General features: G+C 36.6%; 1 protein-coding gene across 1 annotated transcript in view; it reads right to left on the bottom strand.

Annotated features, from left to right (window-relative positions):
- The window catches only part of Mmp2 (Matrix metalloproteinase 2), an 83,183-nt gene extending 71,063 nt beyond the window's left edge, over nucleotides 1-12,120 (bottom strand). Inside the window, exon 1 of the mRNA XM_020961540.2 lies at nucleotides 10,992-12,120. Within this exon, the coding sequence (XP_020817199.2) occupies nucleotides 10,992-11,210 (219 nt within the window). The 5' untranslated portion in view covers nucleotides 11,211-12,120. The remainder of the gene's footprint in view (nucleotides 1-10,991) is intronic.
- Nucleotides 12,121-13,248: the final 1,128 nt, after the last annotated feature.

Genomic DNA, 13,248 nt, shown 5'->3' with positions numbered 1-13,248 from the left:
TGGGTTGCAAAAAGGGATCAGAGATACTATAGAGATATAAGTAGATACTAAACAGAATATGTTATTACTTACAAGAGAGAAATTTAGGTATTTAGATTGATTTTTTTTGGAATTTATTATCCTTTTTTATTATTTAATTAAATGTTATCAATCCCAATATTAATTTATTTCTAAAAATCTTTTTCTTTCTTCTACTTAAGTTCATTTTTTCTATAGATGTAGATGTTGACTGCCCAAAAACTAACAATCTGTTATGCTAAACTAAATCTTTTTAAATATATATCATTTCAATCCCTCATGCAATACATTTCTCGTACACACCTTACTTGATCCCCTTTTATTTTATATTTCCCCACCTGTCTTTGCAATCCAACACTTCTTTGCAATTATCTTACGTAGACTTAGACCAGATACTATCTTTTACAACGGCTACTGGTTATTTGGCGCCAGCTTAGTTATGTAAATAAAGCCAGAAATAAACCTGCTGCAAAAGCTATTATTTTGACTAGCCCAGAGCTGGGATAACCGGGTAAAGTTTTTAGGCTCAAGCCATACTTTATACAAACACGAAACCCGTTTGGGCCAATAATGAATGACTCTTGTTTGATGAAATTAGCAGAAAGAGCTGTGAATCTTTGCTGATGAGTGTGGCTAAATTAGGTGGCCAAGCGGAAAAATAAAATCCCCGAATGCCCAAATGACTTGATCAATATTTGTGCACTCTGAACCGCAGATGAGACACGGGATGAGAAAGATATTCAAAGGAATGTCGCTGACTCACAGAGCGATGGGAAACAGGTAATACCTTTGGGAACACTGTCGAAAAAAGCAAGTATTGTTTATAATTAATGTATAAATAATATAGGATTTGAATTAACAATTTAATATGCTATTAAGAAGCATCATTGATTATGGGAGATTGAGTGGCAGCTTGAAACTAGGTTAATTTTGAAGCAAATTAATAGGTATTTGTACAAGAATTTTGTTGTATAAAGTGGTATCTATGTTTCCTAACTCATAAACCTTGAGTTTCTTTATTTAAAATATTAAATATATATCCATATTTAACAACATATTTTTGCTATGTGCACAAGTGACTGACACCTACGTGGCCTGCTGTTGTAGCTGTTTGCTTTCGTACCTTCTTGGGCTTTGGAGTTGCAGTTGTAAGCTTGAATCTTGAAGCCGCTTTTCGTAACTCCAGCAAAATGTGAGCAAAGCTATATAGCCTCAGATCGGGCAACATGCCGCATAATTGATGGCACATTCAGCGCTTAAAAGGAAACCTGCTTGCTGCACAAATGTCGACCAAAAAAGGCGTTGTCATTGCCATTGTTGCTGCCTGTTTGGATGTCAGTCGAAGTCGCCTCAGCCTGGGTTCTGGGTTCTGCGGAAAAGGCCAAATGTATCCAAGCAGCTGCAGCAGCAACGCCAGCATCATGTGGCATCATTAAAATCAAGTCAAGGAATCACAAGACTCCAGCTTCTCTGCCGCTGCCGCTGCCGCTGCCAAAATGTCAAAGATTTTTCATTCGGTTCCTGGACCCAAAAAAAAGCCAAGAGTAATGCCCCCTCGCTGAGAGTTAACAGCAGAATTGCCGTTAGCTCGCGTGCTTGCCGGCATTTTGGGAGCTACTCTGCCATCCGTCCTTCTCAGCCAAAATAAATAAATCGAACATAAATTGTATTTATATGCTCCCCCGATTGTTGTTGCACAAAAATGTGATAATTAATACAAGCTGAGAAGAGAAACACAACACACAAAAATCGGAGGGGGAACTCCCAAAAACCAACGAAAACAGACGGCAGCAATGAATCTGGGTCAAATCCAATTGCTTTATATTTTGTTTATATTTTTTCTTTTGTGCTGCAGTGGCGCTCTTAGAACTCCACCAGCAGCGGTTTGTTTCGTTTTCGGTTTTCTATTCGGGAAATATATGTATATTTATATATTTATTTATGCACTTCCACCTTTCGCCTTTGCCAGCGAAAAAACCTCTTGGATTTATTGCGCTTTTATTCTTCCTGCCATTAGGCGAATCTGCATGCGAGTCTTGGAGTGTGAAATGCATTTATGTTTGTATGTTCCCTGCTAATGGCTGGACTCTATATATTTTCCGCTTTCTCCAAGCATATAAGAATATATATACATATATATCTTTCAATCCTTCTTGGGCTCTGGCTGAGTCAAATGCATAGCAGATAAAGCCGAAACTTTCCACACACCATAACAATAACGATTGTGCAATTCCGATAATGCATTATTCCTTATTTCTTCCAGCACTCACTTGAATGATATGCACGAATAGCAAAAACATAAATATATATCTGAGTTGGCTGGGTTATTTATCTGTACAAATGTCGGTTGGACTTTGAAGTCGGTTGAGGTATTATTATTTGCCCTACTTTTAAGTCGAAGTTGAGTTGAAAATGCTTAAGCTTTTACTTGAAGTTTAATCCAGTTTAAATCACGGAAATATATATTTTATTAAATATAATTAAAATAAAAATTTACAGATTAATATAGAGGATTAATATAAGAAATGATTCATTAAAACCCTCCATTGCTTATATTTAAACTTTTCTTGCTTTAGTTTTGTATTTTGTTCAGTAATTTGAAAGTATACTTGCATCTTTACTATACTTTTACCTTAGAATCCCTCATCGTACTTAATTAAATCCTAGAAATATATCCCTTTCAAGTCCTAATCCTCGTTTCTCCTCTCCAGCTTCCTGCTTTCTAATAAGACTGGAATTCCACCTACTACTGCTCCTTTGTGCAATGCTGAATCATAGAATTTGCTAACCCAAAATTGGGTACACATTTCTACAAAGTTGTTGCGCTTGGCAGATTGAGGTGTCCGTCCTCAAGGATGTCCGCCATGGTGTCTCCTGTATCCACATCCGCGTTGGCGTTCCATTGGCTAATGTGCATGCAGATTGAGTTTGCGGACTGTCGTCCAAAATTGTGTATGCACAGCAAATGTCTCATATTTGTGGGTATGCCAGCCATAATGATGCAGCGGATATACGCAAAATGCATAAAATGCATGGAGAAAAGAATGAGCGGAAAGTGAAGGAAAATCAACATAAATGCATCAATCATACGCAGCGTGGGTCGTCCAGACGATAACACTTCAATCCTCTTACAATCTCTCACTCTCTCTCTCTCTCTCTCTCTCTCGGATGCTGTGCTGTCTGTCTTTTCCCCTTCCCCAAATGACATTAAAAATCAATCAATGGCACATAAAATTAATGAATAAGACAACAAACAACAATGGAAATCGGGCGGCTTCTGTCTGTCTTATCGCTCAGCTGAGTGTTTCCTTTTTAATGCAACGCTCTTTTCATTTTGTGTGTGTGTTATCAGCGTTTAATTAAGTATATAATTCGAATGTATAAATAAATGAAAATACTTCCTATTTACACTGCGTTGTTTAACGTTACATTAGCTGAAACGAGCACGTTTTTAATTTCGATGACGTGTCATTGTGAGGCACTTAAATTGAAAATAATGAAAGAGCAAAGCAGTGAAATTAAGCTTAGATTTATTATTTAAATAAATAAAAATATATATTTTATATATATATAAATTAAAAAGTCTTTAACATATTTTAAAGCAAGATGTATACAAGAATTGATTGAATTTTAAGCAAAGAAGCAAATATAATTAGCTATATGAATTCTCAAAACTGTATATTAATTTTCCCCCAATAAACCCTATTAACAGGTTATTATAGTACCCATATAATCCTTAAAAAATCCTTGATTTTCCCCATATTTTTCATGTAGTTTTTCCTACCACAGAAGCTGGTATTAGCAATGCTTTTGTATTCCACTCTTTTGCCAATGCAAATTGGGCATTATTTGTTCTTGTGCTCGGCTCGAAAATTTTTCCGCTCTTTGCATTTCAATGCGTGCAGAGCAGCACAAATATATAGTATATGAAATCCGTGCACACACAAACACGTATCACATGTAGTTTATTTTTTACTTATTTGTTTTTATTTTTTAGTTTTTCAGGCAGCAGGCAAAGCTAAAAAGGCAGCTGGCTTTTTTCTATAGCCGAATGCAGTTCCCTACGTGACACAATTAAAAAAATAAATAGAAAACAAACTGCATCTCCACCTCCAACAGCAGCACTCCTCTGGGTATTGAAAGCGAAATTTAATAAAAAGCTTTTTTAGCCAGGTAAATGCATGTGCATGTTGCATGACTGCCCGGCAGGGGGCGCCACTGAACAGAGTCCTTTTTGGCTTTGCACAGGATATTTTTTCCATTTCCATTTCTATTTTTTTCGTAGGTACAAAGTCTGGGGCAAAAGCGGTGGCAAATTGTGATTGCCATTCGGTAAAATATTCTAATTAAAAAATAGGTAGTCGCCAAATAACATATATTACTAAGCTCATTTTAAATTAAAAAGGATAATGAGTCGATTTGTATGCCAGTGCAGATTGGTTATTAAGACTATTTGGGAGAATTTGATAAAAACAAGAAAGGAAACTAACTTGGGGAGGCTAATATTGTAATTGAATTATAAGATCGTATAGGATATTCAGCTTAAAATATTCGATTTCTTTGAATATTATCGATATGTTTCTAAGGGAATTTATTGACAAATCAAAGTTTAAAAATCTCATGACTCAGCCAAAAACTCATTAATTTTAAATAGAAAGCATTCCTATGTTAGTTTTTAATATATTAATAAATCTTTATACTCTATAAATAATTTACAAATTTGATAAAGTTTTGAACAAATTGTTAAATTTTTTCTGCCTTAGATGGCTAAATAGATTCGGCTAATGACGCTGATCAAGGATATATATGATTCATAGGGTCAGAAATTACTGCAAGAGTATAATATTACTCTGGAAGCTATTAAACACCAATTAATGAATCAGGTAATCAAAGTAAAATCTTTAATTCACCGCCAAATTAAAAATTAATTTAATTTCAGCCTACTTATGACAAGCGAAAACAATCTTGTCTCTGTTAGTCACTGACTTAATGTGGGCTCAGGGATTTCCTACTCTCGTATCATTTCCCAAGTAGCTCGGGGCAAGTCTCATTAACACCTATAAAACAGGTGTCAAGCGGCTTTTTTGTGAGTGGATTGACCCACACACAGAGTCGCACATTCATTCACTGACAAATTACCTTTAAAAAAATGTAAATTTATTCGAATCAAATTGCATCGGGCATCGGTGTCGTGTCAACGATTCAAGCGGAAATATTTGTTATTATAATGGATAATAAAGTTAATGTGCTACTCGACTCGATTTATTAAAATTCCCCCCTTAAGCCGTGAATCAGCAGCTTTGACTTTAATAAAGCGCCTGTAAATCGTCGCCAGATAATTAATAGCAGCAAATTTAATCTGCCTCGAAGTCTGATCCAACTCGATTCACTCCCTCGCTGTCAGTGTCACTCTGTTCCTGTTTTCAGATGTCTCTGATTATCGTATATGGAGTTGGCATTTAATAATTATACGATCACATCGGGCTTCTACTTTATGACTGTACCGCTTAGTGCATTCAACTGGCGCTCCAAGAATTGTCATAAGCCTATTAAAAGGTTGATTTTTTTTGTTATTCAGAAAGTTGGCCCTGCCCTGCCTTGAGTGTGCCATAAAAGCAATTCAAGCGATCGGGTAGGGTTGGATTTCGAGATCCACTCTACCAGGAAGCCATAAAACAATCAACGAAAATGTCCACAATGACTTCCATCAACTGCAACTGCGTTAATTGCATTCCGAAAACAGGGAGGAATTTGGGGAATATTGAGGGGGCTCGGCGAATGGATCAATTAAAAATGAGTAACAGGAGGGAATATATCAAGTCTTATGTCTTTGTAAATATTCCTTAAAATCCAAGCTTTAACCTTTTAGTAGGGGTCATCTTTTATTTTGTGATGCAGTGATTCATGTGGCACTTCTTTATGCTTTTGAGAAAGTCTTGTACACTCATAAATAAACTAAATACGAGAGTATTATTTAATATGTTAGTTTTATGTTACTTATGAAAAGTAATATTAAATTTCTTTGAAATTTCTTTTGAAATTTAAAAATAAAAAGTTGCATTTTAATCACAGCTGCTGGTGTTTATGCTGAGGTTTTATTTTACACATTTTCTCCCCCCAAAATAAAATTATAATGAATCATCCATGTATATGTTTTTGATTACTTTCATAAGACGGACAGGAAACACCTGTTTGTGTGCTTTCTTCTCCGCAAGATTCATTAGAAAACTACCCCAAATTAAATGTGAAAATTGTGGAGGGACAATAGGAAGACAGACCTCGTCGGCCGCAAATAGCAATTACAAATACAAACACGACAGTTGAAAGTCCCTAAAAGTCTGCGGATGACAACGCTGTTTCCTTCTGCTGTTTCCTATAGTTGTGCCAATTAGAATTTTGCGAAAACTTGAAAGCAAATTGCAACAGTTTGTTAGGTCGCTCACTTTGTCTTCTGTCTTCAGTGTCAGTGGCAAAAGGGAGTTTATATATATATCTATATATATTCTTCTGCAGACAGATATATCCGAGTGTATATATATGTAGAGGAGTTGCGCGTGGCGATATGCAAATGCATGTGTGTCGCTGTGCCTGCAGATAAGTTAACTTCACTTCACTTTCTATGTGTGTATATACACTTTCCGGACTACTTCCGCTGCGGGGCATGCAACCGCAGTGCTGAGCAGTGCAGTGCAGCGCAGTGCCTTGCCTTGCCGTGACCCTGCCAGCCACCCGCCTCCTGAACACCCCCCGATACCTTCCTTTCTCCTATCAAGAACCCTGCCGACAAGAACAACAGCTACACAATGAACAAAAGTCGCAGTCTTTAAAAATTACTAAGCAATTATTTTTTAATCAAATTAATACCAGCTTAATCTAAGAGCTTTCAATATTATATTAAAATAGTATTTGAATGGCTTTAGTGTTTCTTTTTCAAAGTTTTAACTATGTACAAATGCAATATCTAACATCCAAAACTGAGCTCCTAATGCTAATATTTAAGTATCTTAAACAATTCTACATATTCTACAAACGATGCTTTCATATTTATTCAGAAAACGATTTAAATTCTTTAAAAATAAGACCATGTTTCCAAGCAAGCTAGTTTAATGATAACTTTACATGATGGCCAACTTCTTGGATATTTCTACAAACCAAAAAAACCATCTCTATATATATAAAATATATTTATAAAACTATCTCAAACTTTCTCCAAGTGCACTGGCATCTTCCTCTGCGTCTTGGCTCCGTTTTCATCATTTATTTGATTACACGCCACTCATAAGCGCGAGTGCGTGAGTGTATGCCAACAATTCGGAGACAGTGTGTGTGTGTATGTGTGTGTGTGGGGTGTGCGAGTGTGCCACAGGGTGTGTGTAAGAGTGCGTTTATTGAACCGGGAGAGCTCCATGGCAGAGCAGCGCCTAGCTGGCGACACTGAACACAACTCAACCCAGCCGAAGAGAACTCAACTCAATTCGATGTCGCGACGTTCCAACTCGGTTGGGACTCGGTTCTTTTCTTTTCGGTTCTGCTCATATCGCTCCTATGTATAGTGTTCTATATATGCATATATATGTATACATGTTTATATATATAACTATCTTTATATGGCATATGTTGGCTCAGCTCATCCAACGGGCAGCTGTAAAGCGAGGACATCCATCGCTTCCGATATCCTTACTAAATAAACAATATGCGGGCTCAGTGACGACCTCGACTCTTCTTTTTCCATAAAGCAGCGTTTCGTAAATGTAAGGCACTTTCTCCGAGCTAAATACTTTTGGATCCTTAAATCCTTGCAGGGTCAGATGCTTGGAACCCTGTTAAGGAGTCATTTTCGACCCTATATATCATATATATTCTTGATCAGCATCAGCAGCCTAATCGATCTAGCCACCTCAGAGAGGAACAAAAATTTTAAATTTTTTTTTTTAATTTTATAAGGGGTTACATCGATAAAACTTAGGAAAAATTGATAAAAATCTACATTTTCTTAAATTGTATATTGAGTATCCAGTTTTGTTACCCAAATAAAAACTAACATAGGAAAGCTTTCCGAATTAAAATTAATTCTTTTTTGGCTTAGTTATGATTTTTTAAAACTTTCATTTATAAAAAACATGTCATAAAAACTGTTTAAACCATAATTTAACATATGGAAATACTTAAAGCGTGGTTATGATCGATTTTTAATTCGATCCTATAATTCAATTGCATTCTGCAATGATATATTAACTTCGACTTTCCTTTTTTGTTGCAAATATTCAGTTAGTCTTTCAAAAAACTCAATAAATATATAAACCTAATTGACATGACTATATGCACTTTCTGACCTGCCTTGTAATTATGAAACGCAGATTATTTGCGTCCTCTTTCACTGTATATTTTATATTTTTCCCCAACCCTTCCCGCAGACCCTTCAATTACAATTTTCGCACTTTAATAAATGCCAAGATTCGGCCCAAGCCGCATGAGCAGAAACCTCCGGAGTGCGGAGTCCAGAGGGCGGAGTAACCTCAATGGCCGACTGGCGGAGTACATAAATAGTTCATCCTGGCTGCCTCGCATGTCTGGCGCTGCTGAGTCAGCGCGGGTTCAATGTCCTGGCGCGCCTTTAAGAATGCCAGCGCGACTCCTTTGGACACACACTCGAGGAAAACAAAAGGGAACAATAATAAGTAAATTGCTCATATTTTGTTATTCTGATTAAAAAGGCGCCCGCGCTCATTAACCGCAGCCATTCCACAGGCAAATGTCCTAGTCGCGAGGGCTTTTCCGGCTCAGACCGAACTCTGACTCCGACTCCGTCTCCGACTCCAACTCAGATGCAACCGCAGACCCACAAATGCATTAAAAGCCATGGGGACGCAGTGGATGGCCCCAAACAATAAGCGTGCATTGTGCACTCCAAACTGCAGTGGCCAAACCCAGAGACTGGTGGCCCCCATCTCGGGGCATCTGAATGAGCACACATGTACAGTGGGTTTTAAAGAGTATAAAACTATCTTACTAACAAGAAATACAACAAATTTTAAATGAAATTTAAAAAAAAAAATGGAATGACTTGTTATTTTAATTAAGATAGAAAGTTACATGGGCTTACCCAAACTGTGATTCATTGGGTTTATTTCATAACTTTTTAAAATGTGGTTGAAGTGGTAGAAGTGGGAACTTCCTGGGAAGTTTAACAAGTACCCAATTAACAGGAATTCACGTATTTTTAATTCATGTATTTGCAATTCGCGTATTTTTTGATAATACTAAGTTGAAGGTATAGAGGTACACCCTTCCTTCATAATTTATCATATTTTACATTTCAAGTGACCATATTATTTAAAAACTAACTGAATTGACTTTGATTAAATCGAAAGAATTAGTACATTTCGTTTAAAAAAATAATAATATAATACTTTAACTAATATTATATTCACAGAAAACTTTAATCCTTAAAAGAGGTTACCCCAAGCTTACAAAAATCATAAAAACTGTGATGATGATAAAGGTTCAGGTAATGTGAAGTGTTCTTTAAATCTTGAAAAATTAATCATCCAAAAAAATATCTATCAATTAAGAACCAGTTCCCCCATCAAGGTTGCTATCTATGACGCCACACTGTGCCTGTATATGTAGACCATTTTGGGATTTTGGGGTCATAGGCATGAGCAGCCGCAGCATAAGCAGGCAGCAGCTTCTGTACACTGGACAGAACCGGGGGTGACTGGTGGGGCGGTCTTTGGAGCCGCCTTATCTCGATGGTGCAGCCCCGACCCCTTGTTGCTGCGGATACGGATTGAGTATCTGAAGCTGCACACTGCCACTGCAACTGCAACTGCAGTGGAAATGCTCCTTCTTTATGCTGATTTCATTTTCAGTTGCTTGCCACCGACAGAACTCTCTCGTTCTTGGATGCATATGAAACGTTTGGGGATTTTCTTTTGGCTTCTTTTGCTTTATTCATATTGGTTTATTATGTATGTATATGTTTTACAGCCGTGGTAATTAATGCTGCTATTTTTGTTGCCAATTCAGGTCTTTATGCAAACATATGTTGCACTCAAAGGGGCTCTGGGAGTTTAAAAGTTAATAATTGATGACTTTTTATTGGCTTTTGGGCCATTGTGTCAAACAATATTTAAGCGAACATCATCAATGATGCATGGTTTAAGTTTATTTGAGCATTAATTATGAGAATAAATGTAAATTCAAATTGATTAAATTGTTCTTTTTTTTTAAGATAAGTAATCGGTGTTTTTACACATTGTTTTAATAGATGTGGAATTTTAATAATTTAATTTTGTGTGTTATGGAATTTAATTATAATGAAATTTAAATCAGATATTGCAATTCTCTAGCAATTCTGATAAATTTAAGAATTAAAATAAGTCTGTTCTTAAAAAAATTTAAAATTTTTACATAGTCTACAAACTCTATTTCCCGTCTGCTATCTATTTAAGACTTTCAAAGTTTATACGTTTAAATATAAACTCTTAATAGGTCTATGTAGTTTCAATTATATATGTACCTAATTAGCCACTTAAAAAGTATGGCTAAAATGCATTATAAAGATTATAAAGTTTTGTAACTTTTCGTGGAGAAAATTACGCTATAAATATTCACATTCATAACTTTTTTAAAATTCTGGAAGCATTAAATATTGCTGATTATGAAAATTCCTAATACAGGGGTCGCTTCTATGTTTTTGGATGTCTTTTATTTTAGGTCAAGATAAATTAAGAGCTTAATACGGAAAAGGTCTAGATTTAAGAATTATCTATGTAGTTAAAGAACCGTGCTGAATATAAGGGTAAAATGCTGTTATGCTGTTGAAGTTAGCCCTTAAAGATTATTGACTTTATCCAGCCAGTAACAATGAATAGTATCTTAAGGATACTTTTAACCAGCCAGTAACAATGAAAAGTATCTCAAAAATACTTTTTTTGCGATTAAAGTTAATCCAACCCTTTAAAACTCACCATTGTATCCTCGGAGACGGCGCTCTTGGCTTTGCCGGAGGACTTGTGCGCCCGCATGTCCAGCTGCTCCGCAGTCGGCGGCAGGTTAACGGGTCTCTCATGGTGGTAGTGGTGATGCTCTTCTGGCAGAGGCGGCAGATCCAAGATGCAGGTGACCAGCGACACAAGTGCGAGCAGGACGCCTAGCCGGCACAGGCCGGCTACACATGTGGACCACATTTCCTTTTCCTTTGCTTTGCTTTTTCTTCTCTTGTTTGCTTTCCGTTTGAGAAGACAGGGAGACACAAGAACTTTGCACTTTTCCTTCACTCGACGATCATTTGGGATCCGTGAATAACTATTTCGTTTTCTTTTACGTTTTTCTTCTTATTCGCGGGTTAAATAATTCGTTGTCGTAAATGGGGGCAGGGGGCGAATTGAACTTTTCACGCGGGGGTTGACACACACAAACACATGCGCAATGGCGGACACACAAATAGCCGGCAGCGTAAACAGCTGCAGAAGCAGCAACAAAAGAATGAAAATTCGAACCGTTGCTCTGTTTTGTGCTGCTAATTCTTGTGCTTGTTTCTGTTTTTGTTGTGGCCACTGCTTCTGCTCTCTTTTACTCGCACTCGCTCGCTCTCTCCTTTTTGGCCCTTTTTTCCCTCCTTTACATATGACGCATACGTAATGTGGGTGGAGGAGGGGGGAAACAGGAGCACGGTGGCGGGGGGTGCGTTTAAATTGGTGGCACTATCAAAGACACATTAGCTTTGTGCGAAAAAACACAATTAATTAGCACGCAATGCATTTACAAAGGAGGTGCACTGGCTTTTGTTGTTCGTTAGCGTTTACGGTTTTTTAATATAATCCCGATACCGAATCCCGCGGTTCTCGGAGTCCCGAAGTCCCGTTTCTCGCCACGCTTTGTTCTCCTTACAAAAGACGTGGGCGGTACAGGCAGCAAAAACAACAATGACACCAGCTAACGCGTTTCTTTATTCGTGTTTCGTGTAAGCATAAATCCGCGGTATATTTTTGTAAATTTATTTCCACTTTGTATTTTGTTTTCTGCCACCAGTTTCGTTTCAAGTATTCACTTCGCGCGCGAACGACAGACTGTGGGTCGGCTGCGACTTGAAAAGAGATGCCATGCCAGTTCCCACACAACGAGCAGTGACTCTCTTCTTTCGCGCTCTCCGCGGGGTGGCGATTTGAGCGAGAGAGCGCCACTGATCGTTGCTGTGGAGCGGGAGCACTGTGTAAGAATGCAATGGCAATATTAGCGAAGGATAAAGACCCCCCACCCCAGCCAACTCCTTGCACTGCACTATGGAGCAAACGAGCAGTTTTTATGATAATAATTAATAATATTAAAGCGATGTAATTTAGTTAAGTTTGTTTGTTATAATGAAAGGAACGTCTTTAAAATGGAAGTAGGTTTTATTTTTTAATGTATACATGCAAAATATAGCATATTTATGTCGTTAAAAATATCTTTAATACCCCTGCAGGGTATTATACTTTTTGTTAGGAGCATGTAACGCTATAAATAAATTATATATTCTTGATCAGCATCAACATCCTAGTCTATCTAGCTGTTCAGGGGCAAAAAATGTATGTCTTTCCATATTTAATAAGGGGTTACATCGGTAAAATTGTCAAAAATTTATTCAAATTTTAATTATTTAATTTATAAAACGAGTATGCAGACCTAATAATAAACTTACATTAAAAGCTTATAAAAGAAATGGATATTTATTTTATTTTTGCATGTATTTTGAGGAGGCAAAATATACCCTTGCAATGTTAATTTAATTTTAGTCAGAAGCTTGTGAAGCTGTGATGGTTTAATTTCCGATCTATAAATCATATATATTTTCTTAATCAGCAGCCGAGTCAATCTTGCCATATTTGAAATAAAACCATTTTTGTCTTTTTTTTTAAATTAAAAGGGTCTAAATTTTATGTAATTTTAAATTTAGGATGCAGATACATACATATGTAAAAAATATAATATATTAAAACATAGATAAAATTCATTGCAAAAAATGCGTATATTTTAAGATTGGTTATGATCGATTCGATCCTATAAATCACTTGTAAACTTAAAGGGTTTGACGCTTCGGCTTTTCAAAGTTAATTTCCTTTCTTTTATGTGATTTAAATATTATTATTTTTTAAATTTAATTATGCGCAGTAACAGTTTAACTATCAGCGGGCATCTCAACAGTGAAGTGGTTTTTAAATTGGTGATAATATAGATTAATGTCAT

The sequence above is a fragment of the Drosophila serrata genome, unplaced genomic scaffold (genome assembly GCF_035046125.1).
Source record: "Drosophila serrata isolate PLE 108 unplaced genomic scaffold, ASM3504612v1 contig_184, whole genome shotgun sequence".
NCBI lineage: Eukaryota > Metazoa > Arthropoda > Insecta > Diptera > Drosophilidae > Drosophila > Drosophila serrata.
Note: the sequence above shows the minus strand (reverse complement) of the source record. Positions and strands in the feature narration are given on the sequence as shown.